This window comes from Echiichthys vipera (assembly GCF_963691815.1).
Source record: "Echiichthys vipera genome assembly, chromosome: 16".
Classification (NCBI taxonomy): Eukaryota; Metazoa; Chordata; class Actinopteri; order Perciformes; family Trachinidae; genus Echiichthys; species Echiichthys vipera.
The window spans coordinates 5,667,369-5,682,000 of NC_139841.1; the positions used below are offsets into that span (position 1 = coordinate 5,667,369).

Here is a 14,632-nt window from a genome sequence, read left to right on the forward strand (position 1 = left end):
TTGGCAGCCTGTCCCCGGAAAGTGAAATAATATTTTAAGGAGCGTATCTATGTTGCTAGAGTACCATGTTCCATATCCTCTATATCCTCTCAAAATGACATGCTATGAAGACATTTCAAAGTGTTTTATGCTAACAGAAATGCTTTTTGCCTTGGCCAAATATTCAGTGTATGTTTCCCTAAGCCAGTGTGTTGAAATCACCCACATGCAGGTAAAAAACTACTGTTGTAATATTAAAACTTATGCCCTCTACAGCCACTAATGTCCCTTTGTCATTTTGCAATTTGAACTAAATTACAGTGTTATGTAATATATTTATACTGTAGCTTATATCAAGAACATGGGGATGACCCCATATTTTATGAGACAAGAAAGACTGAGCTGCTTGTTTTATGACAGTTACTATGGTTAAAATACATGTAACCAGAATTGTCCCTCTTTTTTATTTCATAAAGGATAACGTTGGATATAATAATATATTGACTGCTGAACTGGAAATGTCCAGTTGCTCACCTTATTCTGGTGGCGACTATGTCAAAGGGTCCAACTTTATTGAGGAAGTAAAAGTTTATTCTCTGTGCAATCCACTAAGGTGGTCTCTTGGTGGCCATTTTCTTTTTGATTTTCATGGACACAATCTGTGCAGTCAAGAAGTGGAGAGTGTTCAGTTGGTCGACCTTAAGATTGCATCTGTATATTTTTTTTTTTGCTGATGATGTACTGCCGATGGTTAGTTAGGTAAGATGCTATCCTTGGCATTCTTAGTCCCAACTACATGTCTTTGATTGATGTGTCCACAGAGACATGGACAGATATTATGTCTGGTCTGTAACCAGACTAAAGGTAATGTGCTATTGGCTAGATTTATTTCACCCTGTAATAGAAACCAGGCCAACGATTTAGCCTTTTTTTGCTCAGTTTGGCCTAGAAGGGCTAACCAGAACAGTGTTTTAGTCTTGGTTCATTCAGTTTGACCCTGAAGGAGAAACCAGGCTAATATGTAGCTTAGGTATGTGTAGAATCTGGGCTATGATTAAGCATAATGCATTTGACTAAAAAAAAGACAGGGTGTCAAAACACTCGCCTCCAGTGCTAAAGTCAAGACCAACTTCAGTCGAGTCCAATTCAAGGCCGAGTCCAGAGCAAATCCAGTTCTGTTCAAGACCATTACCAATAGGCTGTGCAATATGACGATATTTATCGTAAGATGGTAGAAAAACATCTATCGTTTCATATTTTGCTCTATCGTTTATCTTGCGATGTCATTAATCATGCACTATACAGGCTGAGGGGTGTGTGAAGATGAAGTGAGTGGAGCATTATTACAGCAACTGTCACACACACACAGACACACACACACAGAGACAGACAGACACACACACACACACAGACACACACACACACACACACAAACACACACACACACACACACACACACACACACACACACACACACACATAATATGTGACTTTGAGGCTGCAGTGTTTCAGTGGAATTAATAAATGAACGGCTAACTACGGCTGTGCCGTCAGTCCAACAGCGCTGTGAAAGTGAAACTACAATATACCGTCGGCTGTTGTCAAAGAAAGATAAAAACAAAACACATTTGTTATAAAAACAAATACTTTTATTAAGATTCCCGTATCAGAAATCAGAAATCACATCTCTCAGTAACCTGCTGGACTCGCCGCCCAGAATTTAAAGGTGTATTACGTTCACAGTGCACTTTAATATAATAAATAGTCCAAGAACATACTTGGAAAACGCATTTTGCAGTTCACCTTTATTGATAGCCTACATTAAGCAAGGAAACAAAAATAAGCAACACATTGTGACACATTGTGATGTTAAGCGTTATCGGGATATGAAATGACCTATAACGTAATATAAGATTTGAGTCATATTGCCCAGCTCTAGTCAATAGTGTGTTTCCAATGCTAATGTATCAATTAAAGAGTCAAGATGATCTATCGTCTAACATCAAACTAATCAGTGAATTAGGAAATTATTCTGTACGAATCAGCAACCAGGAACTGTGCAGGACTCAAGACTGAGACCGGACTGAAGCACTGCAGCCTTGCCCACCTCTGCTGATTGTTTGTAGTTTGTTAAAGACAAGAGATCAGGTGGTTTATCTTTGCCCCTTATAACCATAGCTGGATAAACCAAGAGGGCTCCAACTAAAAAAATTGCTGTCAGACCCCTGTTGATTCCCCAACCCTACAGCCCCTCTCCTGCTCTCTTTGCATTGTGTATGTACCCTGTGGTCTCATTAAGAACATAACAGACTATACATGGCAGCCCCAACTCTGTTCATTATTTACCCAGAGATCCAGAAGCCAAAAAAGTTATCCCTCTGGACTTATAGTACAGGCCTGCAAGGCAACCAATACGAATAACCATAATGTGTTAGTATCCAGGCAGCCCGATAAAACAACAGAGCATACACGTATGACATGAACGTGTGTGTGTGTGTGTGTGTGTGTGTGTGTGTGTGTGTGTGTGTGTGTGTGTGTGTGTGTGTGTGTGTGTGTATGTGCGTGCTTGTGCACCATCCCAACAAAGTCATTTATTTCCTAACGAGGAACCAATCTCTCTCTGTCAGATCCCTCTATTTCCTCTGCAAAATGACTCAGCTTTTTCCTCCTCATCTCTGCCATTTTTGATTTATATTTTTTGTTGTTGTTTTCTCCTGACATTCATGTTTATATCTTGCATTTCAGGTCGAGGGGGGGACCATGCGTACTGGCCGTCTGACACCAACTTAATTGACAGGAGCAGCATCAATGGTAACTCTCTCTCTCTCTCACACACACACAAACACATACACACACACTCACACACACACACACACACACACACACACACGCACATGCACACACATACACTGTTCTTCTGCTTGACCATATCTGATTGTCAGAAAGTAGAATTGTATTTGGACTATATTTACTGCAATGAAACCAAATCTCCTGGGAGCTGAGCTAATCACACGTGTGTGTGTGTGTGTGTGTGTGTGTGTGTGTGTGTGTGTGTGTGTGTGTGTGTGTGTGTGTGTGTGTGTGTGTGTGTGTGTGTGTGTGTGTGTGTGTGTGTGTGTGTGTGTGTAGGTGTGAGGTGTTCTGTAGCATCATTAGGTTATCACAGCATCTTGGTTGTTTTCTTTGATCACTCAGCTCAGTCATGTCTAAACTTAGTTTAATGACTCGCTGCATCCTGAAGAGGAGCTGCTGATTTACAGTCCGTTAGTGTTGCCTCCTGTTTGTTTTCACATTGCCGCCGGCAGGAAAAATTAATTATATTCACTATCTCCCAATGAATCAGTGTTTTTACAAACTGGAGAAAATAATCTTTATGAGGAACAGGATTAAAATAGTGGGGTGGTATATATATATATATATATATATATATCCTGTCTGTATCTTTTAATACAATGCCAAAAACAACAACATTATTGATTATTTTTGAGGACACAGCAAATTGAAAGGGCCAGTGTATATGATTTAGGGGGGTCTATTGGCAGAAATGGTTTTCATTAATGTATAATCACCTGGAAATAAGAAAACCTTAGAATGAGCGGTTTATATCTACATGTAAACGGGTCCTCTTCCATTGAGCCCACCATGTTGCACCGCCATTTTTACAGTAGCCCAGAAGGGACAAACCAAACACTGGCTCTACATGGGGCCATTTATGTTTTCATGTCAGCCACTGCAGTTCTCCAACAGGCTACTAAATCACTGACGCTTTAAATATGATAACTCAGATGACAACAAATCATGATTATTACTACAGCATTGTATTTTTCATATTTACATGATGGTAATTTTAGTTAATTCACACACCAATGCCAAAGTTGATACTATTAATAACCATAGACTGTAAAAAATGGCAACGTAGCATACCCGCTTGGGTCCATTCTTTCAAGTTGATCCAATCATCATCTTGTCAGACTTTGACTCCACCTCATTACTCACCAAAAAAGGCATGTATGTGACGTTGGGGGGAGGGAGATACGTCCATCTGGCTGACGTTTACCTCTGAGGAGAAGAGAGGGCCAGAGGCTTACTGTCACTCAAGGGGCCACGCCCCCAATTATTCATAAACTTTAACCTCCAATAAAATAAAAACTAGCCTGGTACAAAAAAATTCACCCCCCTCAGTGTTGTCATGGAGATATGACCTAAACATACAGACTAGAATGTTTTTTTTGTACCAGGCCTTAAACAGGTTTAATGATGCTGTGTAAATGGCCTGTTTAACATGGGGGTCAATGAGAAACTGCTCTGTTATGAAACCAGCCCCTAGTGGACACTCAAAGAACTGCAGTTTTTGGCACTTTCTGATTGGATCAAACAGCTGTGGTTGGGTCTTGGTTCTAACCTTGAAGACAATGATAATATTATAGTCAATACCAACATTAATTCAAATTTAATGCTAAAGCTAACAGGCCTACTCCTGCTTACCTCAGTCATAATGCACACTAATGATAATGTTAAAGCTGATGGTTATACTTGTGCTAATGCTAATATCGATGATAACATTACTTACACTAATGCTAATGGAAATTTTCTATACTGTTGCTGGTAATAACACTGAAACTAGTGCTCATGATTATAACCATAAGTGTCTGCTCTCATTTCTGTTTAAAGAAAAAAATGTTTCAGTTACCCCTCCTCCACAGAGAGGTCAGAGGTCAGGGTTTGTAGCTGACAGTGATTTAGCGTCTCATTGGAGGACAGTTGAGCAGTGTGTGCGTGCAAGCGTGTGTATCTGAGGACCGTCTTTAACATTTTGTCAGTGTTGTCGCTGCTGCTGCTGGAGGTGATCATAAATCCGTCCTCTCTGACCTCCGCCCTGCTCTGGCTTTATGGCAGGTCAGCGAGGGCAAAGCTTCGTTCATCGCCTCTGCCGTATTTCATCCTTAACGCGGTGTCACCCTTTATATCGCGATGCTTCCTCTCACTTGAAAAACGACCGGCAGAGAATATTCACCCTTGGCTCTTTCCATCAGGTTACACAGTTCTGCAGGTTTCTATGCTCGCTGTCTGTAGATGCTCTGATGCACGGACAGTGTGGAGCAGGCTGGGGGTCTGCGTGAAAGACAGTTTGGCTGCTGATATACACATTTATTATATATTTTACGTTCTCATTTTCTCCAGAAGTGTCGGCTGTTGTCAAGGCTGAAACACTCAAACACTTGCACAAAAGCATGGCTGTTCAAAAGGACCTTTAATGGGAGACATTTTGAACCCTCATTTTCTAAGTGAAACTTCACTTAGCTAAAAGGTATATAGCAATTTTACTCCCTTTATGATGCCTGGCCTTCCAAGAAGGCTTTACAATTGTACAAACATGACTCACATTGTGTCAACACTGTTGACATATGCCGATGACATATGCCTGCTAGTGAGCTCGTCACATCCTTAACGTCTCAAAGAGTGTTTTTTTTTTTTTTACTTTAATCCTTCCTCTGATACTCCATAACTCTGGAATACTGAGAAATACAGAGGTAATGTACCTAAACAATGAACCAAAACCGTGATGAAAAGACGGCTATTTCAGGGTAAAAAGACTTAACAAGTCTGAAATACAATAATCTGAATTTTAGGCCTTAAATTGTTAAACAAAGTCTTAAATACAATTTTGCCAGGTCTTACATCAGAATTGATGCATGTTACTCTAATAAAGTTATGAAGTCACATCGCTATGTTTTTTATTTCATTTTTGGGTTAAAGTTTAGATTAAAATCATTAGACAGCGGTGCCAAGACAGCGGTGCCAAGACAGCGGTGCCAAGACGGCGGCAGCCGCAGCAGTACGCGGCAACCTGTTTTAAATCGTGTGTCAGCGAAAACGTCTCACTTTCTGGAGTGATGTTCAATAGAAAGTGAGTTTTGTCTCTAATGTAAGAGGTTGTGTATCTTCGTCCACCGTGTGTGTGTGTGTGTGTCTGTGTGTGTGTGTGTGTGTGTGTGTGTACAGAGCAGACAGCTGTAGTTGGTGATCAGAGCAGAGAATAAATTAGCAGCAATGTTGTGAAGTGTTAGTAAATGTACGGTGTAGTGTTTCATATTTCCTGATGCTGGTTTCCGTCTGTAAACACAACACCTTCGCAAACAGAATGGTATTTATGTACGGGGAATATGAATAACCTGATTTCTGTGTGCTCATGTAAACACCATATCTCAAATATGATCTTAACCGGGGTATTCTTGTCCATGTAAACGCAGTCATTTGTAAATGTGCAGAGATTCGAGCTCCTGAAAATGTGGTGATGTTCCTTATAAACGTGTTAACTCCAAACTAGGAACCATAGACTCTATTAAAAAAGCTATGAACCAAGGCCAAGCCTTAGTTTCTTAGTTTTTTTAATCCAATTATCGTTTTCGTTATTTGAAAAATGTATACAGTATATGTCCAGTTTCACTTTAAGAAAGAAAAGGCAATATGCAATGTTATCAAATTTAATATTCATTCTTTAATTTAAAAAAGAGATCATTGCACTTGGTTCTGTGAGGTCATGTTCATAAATACAACTACTTTGCAAGTAATTCTGGGAATCTGATTTTCCTTCATATGCTTCATCATTTTTTGTGTGAAATGGGTCTTAAATTGCTTTTATGATGGTCCTAAAAAGCTCTAAGAAAATCTTAAATTTAGCTTGTTGAAACCTGCAGAGACCCTGTATTTATATAAACAGAAATCCTTTAATGTCAAGAACCATAGTCTACAGCCTCGCTAACAGCTTAGCAAAGCATGTTAGGCATTTAGTCAGAATTATACAGTAGATGTTTTTTTTTCTCAATCTGGACCTTAGTCTTAACTGATTGACAGATGACTGAGCTCATTGAGCTCATTTAAGAGATTTTAATATGCAGAAAACATTTGTCCACGAAGACTAGTGGGAGAGTATTACAAATAGAACTTAATGTAATATGATGAAAATATGACCATTGTTCTGTCTGACAGGCAGCTGTGATGTTCACATTAAAGACCTGACCGATGTGTATTTCCTTCCTCCTGTTTCTCTACAGATCAAGCATTTGTTTTATGTTTGTTCTCTCAGCAGTTGAAAAAGAAATATATAAAATGAAATTAGTGTGAATCACCCAGAATTGGTGGTTTGCTTGAGTTTCTCTGTAGCTGCTCGGCTTTGTGTCCCTGCTGGATTTCTGCCCTTCCTGTGGGCTTTGTTCTGATGTGTTGACGTTGTTGTGGCTTTCAACCGACTGAGCGGCTGACAGCTTCTGATTTATTCCACACGGTGTTTCGGAGCCACTGGGGATTCAGTGCCCTGCTCAAGGGCATCCCAGCTGAGGTTGTTAGGTTGTGCTCCTGTTACATCAGTAACATACATGTTGCTCGTGGCTCAGCTTTGACTTCCTCTCTATCAGCTCCAGCTCCTTTCACTTATAGCAGTCAGCTACAATTCAATTTGCCAGTCCATAAAATTCTCATTCACTGTATGAAACAATTCTTGCTTTAATTCTGTCGTACACTCAGACTTGTCGGGATTATATTGCCATGATGCCACGTGCTATGTCTAATTGTTACCTCTTTTAAAATCTTTCTTAATCCTTTTAATTTCAACAGATAAAGTGCCAAGCTTAGCTACTTATAAGCTCTGCAAGCCAAACTGTCACTCAAATAACTGGGTCAGATCTTAGTCTTTCCTGTCATAAGCACTTAATTACATAACCAATTATTAGGAAATTATAGGTGCATAAACTAAACTGTTACAGTTTTAAATCCCTATAGGAAGGCTGTTGAGCTACCTCCACAGGGGGGCTGTGGCCCAGTTGTTGAAAAACGTGTGCTAAAGTGCCCTCATGGCAGCCTAGACGCGTGCTTAAGTGCCTTCTAGGAGCCAAAACGCGGGTTAAAGTGTCCTCTTGCGAGCCAAAATGTGTGCTAAAGTGCCCTCTAGAAGCCAAAAATGTGTGCTAAAGTACAGTGAGGACATTGCTAAATGTGCCCTTTTTTTTTCATTTTTGCCCCTGCTCTACAAAAAGTCTATGCACGCCACTGACTGAATCCTTTATTTGTCTATTAAATACCATGATGCTTTAATTATGATTTAAACATATTGATTCTACTCTGACACAGCCCATTAAATACCCACCATTTTTAAGTTTTTAGCTGTAGAATTAAAACTCTCAAACTCCCAGAACACCAAGTATATGGTCTCAGTGTTCTTAGTGGGAGCTCATCATAGGAAAAGCTCAGGTCTTATTAATGGCATTAAATGTCCCAGTAAACCATGACTGTGTTATGATAATAGAATTCAAAAGAAACAGCGTAATGAAAAGTACAGTTTCCAACTTCCACTCCTGTGTCCATTACATGCTAAATATATGTTATATAAAAACAGTTTTGAGTAACAAAATGCCTCATCCCTCTGGTACAATTTTTTATATATTATATAAATATTTTACATCTTGAACTCAGGTGCGGTTACATAAATGTATCCAGTCAACTGTGATATGGAGTGAAAAGCTAACCTGTCCACCATATAAAACCACCTCACTGTGGGGTCAAGAGCAATATCATATTAAGGGCACACTCACACTGTGTGTCCGTACCGTGCCCTGTGCTTTAGGGTACTTGTCCGCGCATGGTCCGTCTTTTTTTTTTTTATATGTCCGAACAGGTGCACATAAAATGATGTCTTTACCTAGTTTGTAAAGTGTCCTGAGATAACTTTTGTTATGATTTGGCACTATAAATAAAATTGAATTGAATTTAATTGAATTGACTTGACTTGAATTGAATAGAACCGCCATAGGCCTCGTGCTCGTGCTCGTACACGTGCGCAAGCTCGTCCTCATACATGTGCAAACGTGCTTTACAAAAGCCCACGTCTCCCAAACGGGCCGTGGCCGGCAAGCGTACAGCAACTAGAAGCGGTACGGTTGCACTCACACTGGTCAAACAAACTAGACTTTAGCCGTGAAACTTCCTGGGGCACGGTACGGATGGACAGTGAGTGCGCCCTAAGAGTTATGTGTTTGGATTCCATCTGACAAAAAGTCTAATTTATTCATTTAACCCTCTTGATTTCAAAACTTGATACGGACCCCTTGGTTAAATTTTTTAGGCAACAGAACCACTTGGTTAGATTTAGGAAAAGATTGTGTAAACTTAGGTAAACTCTGGAACTCTTTAGTATCATTCTCATACGCTTTGTAACACATTATGGTCATCTCACAGCGCCGCGGTCAACCAGCTGAGCAGACGGCAGCAAAGTAAGGTCGTCAAAAGTATCCATACCTCAATATTTGTATATTAGATACCACGTTTATAACATCACAATTACTGTTCATTTACGTTCGATAATAATCAACAGTGCCGAAGCTATAAAACCAAAATAACAGATCTACATTCAGATTTTCAATCAAACAATTACATCAAATAAAATGTGTTTATGTGTTCAGTGACTTCTTCTGTACCAGCGCCGTGTGTCCTTAAACAAATGTATCCTATTCAGTGTTGTGTATGCAAGTGTTAAATAGTGGTATTGTGACAGGCGTACAGCAAAGGGTCAGGCTTCTAATGGAAATTAAGGTGAAAGACGATGAAATCTACTGTCAAAAGGAAAAGAAAGTGATATTGTGCTCCCTGTGCTGCAGCTATAAGCTTTGATGGATGGCTGTTTTCATTGAGAGAGAAATGGAGAGAGAGGGAGAGACAGAGAGAGAGCGAGAGAGAGAGAGGGGGGGGGAGACACAGAGAGAGAACCTGTCACATTTTTCTTAATCTGTCTTTCCTCCAGCTCCTCCCCCTCTCCTCTCCTCCACCAACCTTTCTCTCTTCCTTACCCTTCACTATTATCCCTCCCACCCCCAAATCTGACTCTCTCTCTCTCTCTCTCTCTCTCTCTCTTTCTTTAACACACTTCCCTCTTCTCTCCATACAGACTTCATGCTGCTTCTGTTTCCTCTTTTCTCTCTCTCTGCTCCAAGGTCGAGTTAATGAATGACAGAGCATGTCATCAATTCCCCTTTCTCCCTTTACACCTGTCATACACACACACACACACACACACACACACACACACACACACACACACACACACACACACACACACACACACAGAGTGTATTGATTTGTGCAGCAGCAGCAGCTTTGTGTTTTCATTCCAATCAAACCACTTTGGGTATATTTCTCAAGGCTTTTATTTTGTAGCTGTGTGCCAAAATATAACCTAAACTCTGGATTTCTCTCAGTAAGTACAGTACAGTGTACATTTTATTTAAAAGACTTACATAAGGTTGATAAACAGGATCATAGAGATGTAACGTATTGTATAGGTATGTTTCATAATGTTTATTTATGATTCAATTACACTTCCTGTTCTGCTGCAAATGCAAAGTGGTTTATAAAAAACAATCTTTAGTCTTGAGTCAACATTTCATAATAAGATATATCACCTTTCAAAATACTGTGATTTCTACAAGTAGGAAGATATCTACAAAATGTGTGCAAAAGCCTCTGTGGAAGTCTGTGGCTGCCCATAATAAAATGTAGTAATTAATGGACATTGAAATGTAATTTTACATTTCTGTGTAGCCGATATGATGTATGACAAAATTCATATAATTTAATATAACAATTATCAATCTAATCTGGTGGTGTAGTTACCACCAAAAAAAGTAAAATGAAAACCATTTTGAAAAATCCATTTTAGTGAACTCCAAACTAAAAGTTAATTAAAACTCTTTTTTTTTCATGTGAGCTTGTTTCTAGTCCAAAAAAACGCTAAATATTTCAAAGTGAACTATTATGGAATGATGGAATATTATGGTTAAAATCAGGACAATATACAAACTTAAATGTGATGTTTAATATCTTTCTGACTTCCACTTCTCTTACATATGTATTTCAGAGTCTCCCATTGGTCAGATGCGTCCGCCTCATGGCAGCGCCACACCTCAAAAGAACAGTAACCTCCTGGTCATCATCGTGGTTTCTGTGGGAGCTGTCACAGTGGTTGTGGTCGTCATCGTGGCGCTCATCTGCACCCGGCGCTCCTCCGCCCAGCAGAGGAAGTAAGACATTTTTCATTCATCTGTGCAATGGCAGTGAACAGCTGTCAGGGTAACAAGGCAGATGGACGATGAGCTGTTCCGGTTGTGTTTTAATAGAAATTTAGTCTCAAGTCTGTGCCTACCAACTGACACTGGTCTGAAACTTTGAAGCAAATCAAAAGATCTGTGACTATTAAACCCAAACCTGTAAACACAGTAAAGAATCAACCAACACAAGCAAACAAACAAAAAAACAAACCAAAACCAAAACCAAAAAAAGAATAAAAAGACAGACCCACCAAAGATTATCATGAAAAACATTGGGTTATTACAAATGAAAGAGGGCCATAATGGCCAACATAAAATCAACAGCAAAGATATAAAGTGAGTCCATTTAACAAAACACATTGGGCATGCACATACAAGAATTCACTCTACACAGGAGCAGACCTTGACAAAGTGAGAAAACTAACTCCTCAGTGAGGAAGCAGACCTGATATTACCAGGTAAACTATTCCAGTCGGCTGGGGCCTTCAACATAAAAGCTCTGATATTATCTTTCGATGTGTAAGGTGTCAGAAGGCTGAAGGGTAAGGGGGATAATTCCACAAAATACATTTATATATAAGTAAATAGTAGTGTAAATGCCTTCTTACCTTTAGTGATGGCCAGTTGAGTCCAGTATACATTATGCAGTGATGGGTGAAAAAAGGGCGTCTGATTTCTGGGCATTATGATACACTACATCACCGTAGTCCAGTAGAGGTATCAGTGGATCAACGCGTCTCTTCGGGACACTTAAAGTAAAGCAGTTATGAGAGCCGTATAATGAGGTGAGACCAAAATTGAATTTGCGTAAAACGTGATCTACATGAAGTTTAAATGTGAGTTGAGAGTCTAACCATACAAACTTTCAACGTTATGCAGAGGAGTGTCGTCGATGCAGTCGATTTCAAATGAATCGGGTACAGATTTCAGCTTTAGCCTCGTCTCAAACATCATAATGTTTGATGATTCGGATTTGTTAAGAAGAAGCTTAGTACATGATAGCCGTTTCTGCACATCTGTAAAATCTGACTGAAGGGAGGCTTGGATTTGTTCTACATGCAAAACTTCCTCACCTATCTCGTCCTCTCTGCAGGAAGAGAGCGAGCCACAGTGCCAGTAAGAGGAAGGGCAGCCAGAAGGACTTGAGACCCCCTGACCTCTGGATCCATCATGAGGAGATGGAGATGAAGAACATGGAGAAAGCTCCCAGCGTTGCTCCATCCGGACATGATTCTCCCATCCAGTCCTGCCAGGACCTCCCCCAGGTGGCACACAGCCAATCAGAGAGCCAGATAGGCAGCAAGAGCAGCCACTCAGGTACAGGATGGGTGCTGATGTCACTCTCTTTAGATACAGATTTCATGTTAGGGTTCATCTCTATGTTGCCTGGCAACATCAAAATCTCCACAATAATGTGAACACTAAAATGAATAATTCCTTTAATAATCTGCATGCTCAATATGTCTTCTTGTGTTAATTTCTATCCATTATGACTTTATGATCACATTAGTGATTTAATGAAGCCTCATTCATCATGAGTGTACTAAGGAACAATATATCTCCACCATGGAAAATAGTTGGCTGGGATAATTTAAAATTATCTTTTGACAGTTTAAAGAAGGGGGGGGATGTTTGAATCCCTGCTCTTAAATTTGAATGTTTTGATGCTTCAGGAGCTGACGCTGACGAGGTGTCCAGCAGTATCTCCACACTGGAGCGCTCCCTGGCCGCCAGGAGGGGGACACGAGGGAAAATGATGATTCCTATGGACTCCCAGCCAAGCAACACACGTAAGTGACACAGCCGTTTGCGTGTGAATGTTCTTCCTGGCTCTCCGTTTTCTTTACACAGGAACTTAAAAGACAATTAAATAGATGGAAATCTTACGGATTATATCTTTAAATGGTATGGTAGTATGGTAGTATGGGTATTGGAATGCAGGTGAAGCGTCTACATCCATGCTAGCAGCTGTGATGCTGTTTTGCCCTATTTTTCTGTGAAGTTTGCTGGAAGTGATGTCCTACGTTAATGTAATTCTGCTGCCCTAGTCCAAAGTATTGGACAAGTTGAATTTTGACCTGAGGAGGGGGCTAGGTAAAAAATCAGAGGATTAACAAAGTTATTACATTTCATTCTGAGGGGAACAGGAATGTCTTAACCAATCCATCCAATAATTGTTGAGACATTATACTCAAAGCCACAAATGTTCACCTAGTGTTGGCACTAAAGTGAGAATTCAGGGGATCCCCAAAGTCTAAGTTTAGTGGTGTACCAAGCTATCCACATTCCTGTCACCTGAGCCACACCGCTAGCATGGCTAACACTGTACCTTAAATGGGGACGTACTGTTTCTTGGGGGGGCACTTAAGATTTTGCTCCTGATTTTTTGGTCTCTTTTTAGAGATTTTCTTTTTTTAATCAATTATTGATGCTTTAAAGGGTGACTGTGAATCCTTATTTCAGTCGGCCTGTGGCTCTAGTTGTTGTTTCATAATGTGAGTTTGATGCCTGACAAGGGTTTATGACTGAAACATTGTTTCAAGTTTAGTGCTGCTGGTGAGCAGGATATGAGTTAGCTGAAAATGATCTGTATTAATCACATATGAACAGTGTTTCATATGTGGTAAATTCCCATGTGGTCCTTTGTAAGGACTGTTTTGTGCCCTAAAGAGGTCCAAATATCTTCAGTGTATACCTGCACAGATTCCTGAATCCATGACCAGACCCATCATCATCTGAACATGTTTTACACTAGGATTTACTGTATATTACAGGTCACATTGCTTCCTGTTGCAGAATGGAACGTTAGATGACACGTCTGCGGCAGTGGGGTGTTTAAGGGCGAAGATGATAGTCTCCGTCTCTCTTTTCCTCTCTGTCTGTCTCTTGGTGATTGAGATGTAAAAAGTCTTTCATGCAAAAGTTATGTTGAGGGAAAAGTGAACACACGCTCACACATCCACTGAAAACTATGCACTTTCCCACACAGATAATTAGCCCAATGTTCCTTGAGACTGACTCAAAGGACAGCTGGAAGAGAGAGATCTGAGGATGATTGAATGAGGAGAGGAGGTTGATCAGGGGAAAGACAAGACAGAGAGAGATGAAGTAGAAGTGTGAGAAAGAGAGAGAAAGCACAAGTTTTTCTCTGAACCCTCGTTAAAGGTCCAGTGCGTAGGATTTATTGGCGTCTAACGGTGAGGTTGCAGATTGCAACCAACCAAAGCTTCTCCTATGTGCCGAGAGCGTTACAGTGGCTGATGTGAAAACAAAAAAGACCCTCTCTAAAGCCAGTGTTTGGTTTGTCCATTCGGAGCTACTGTAGAAACATGGCGACTTTGTGGAAGAGGACCCACTCCATATACACAAATAAAGGACTCATTCTAACGTAACAAAAACATTACAACAAAATAATACACTTACACTAAAACATACTTTTTAATATAATATTCCCTTTCTGCCAATAGATCCCCCTATAGCTGACACACTGGCCGTTTACGTGCCATTGTGAATGTGTTCATTAATGTGTGTGTATGAAAATATGAAGCTCCTGTTCT

At 40.1% G+C, this 14,632-nt stretch overlaps 1 protein-coding gene across 1 annotated transcript in view; it reads left to right on the forward strand.

Moving 5' to 3' along the window:
* dcc (DCC netrin 1 receptor) overlaps positions 1–14,632 on the forward strand; it is a gene marked incomplete at both ends in the record, with an annotated part of 329,103 nt that overhangs the window by 264,208 nt on the left and 50,263 nt on the right. Inside the window, 4 exons of the mRNA XM_083929753.1 lie at positions 2,725–2,790; positions 10,886–11,048; positions 12,169–12,392; positions 12,749–12,865. Of these exons, the coding sequence (XP_083785879.1) occupies positions 2,725–2,790; positions 10,886–11,048; positions 12,169–12,392; positions 12,749–12,865 (570 nt within the window). The remainder of the gene's footprint in view (positions 1–2,724; positions 2,791–10,885; positions 11,049–12,168; positions 12,393–12,748; positions 12,866–14,632) is intronic.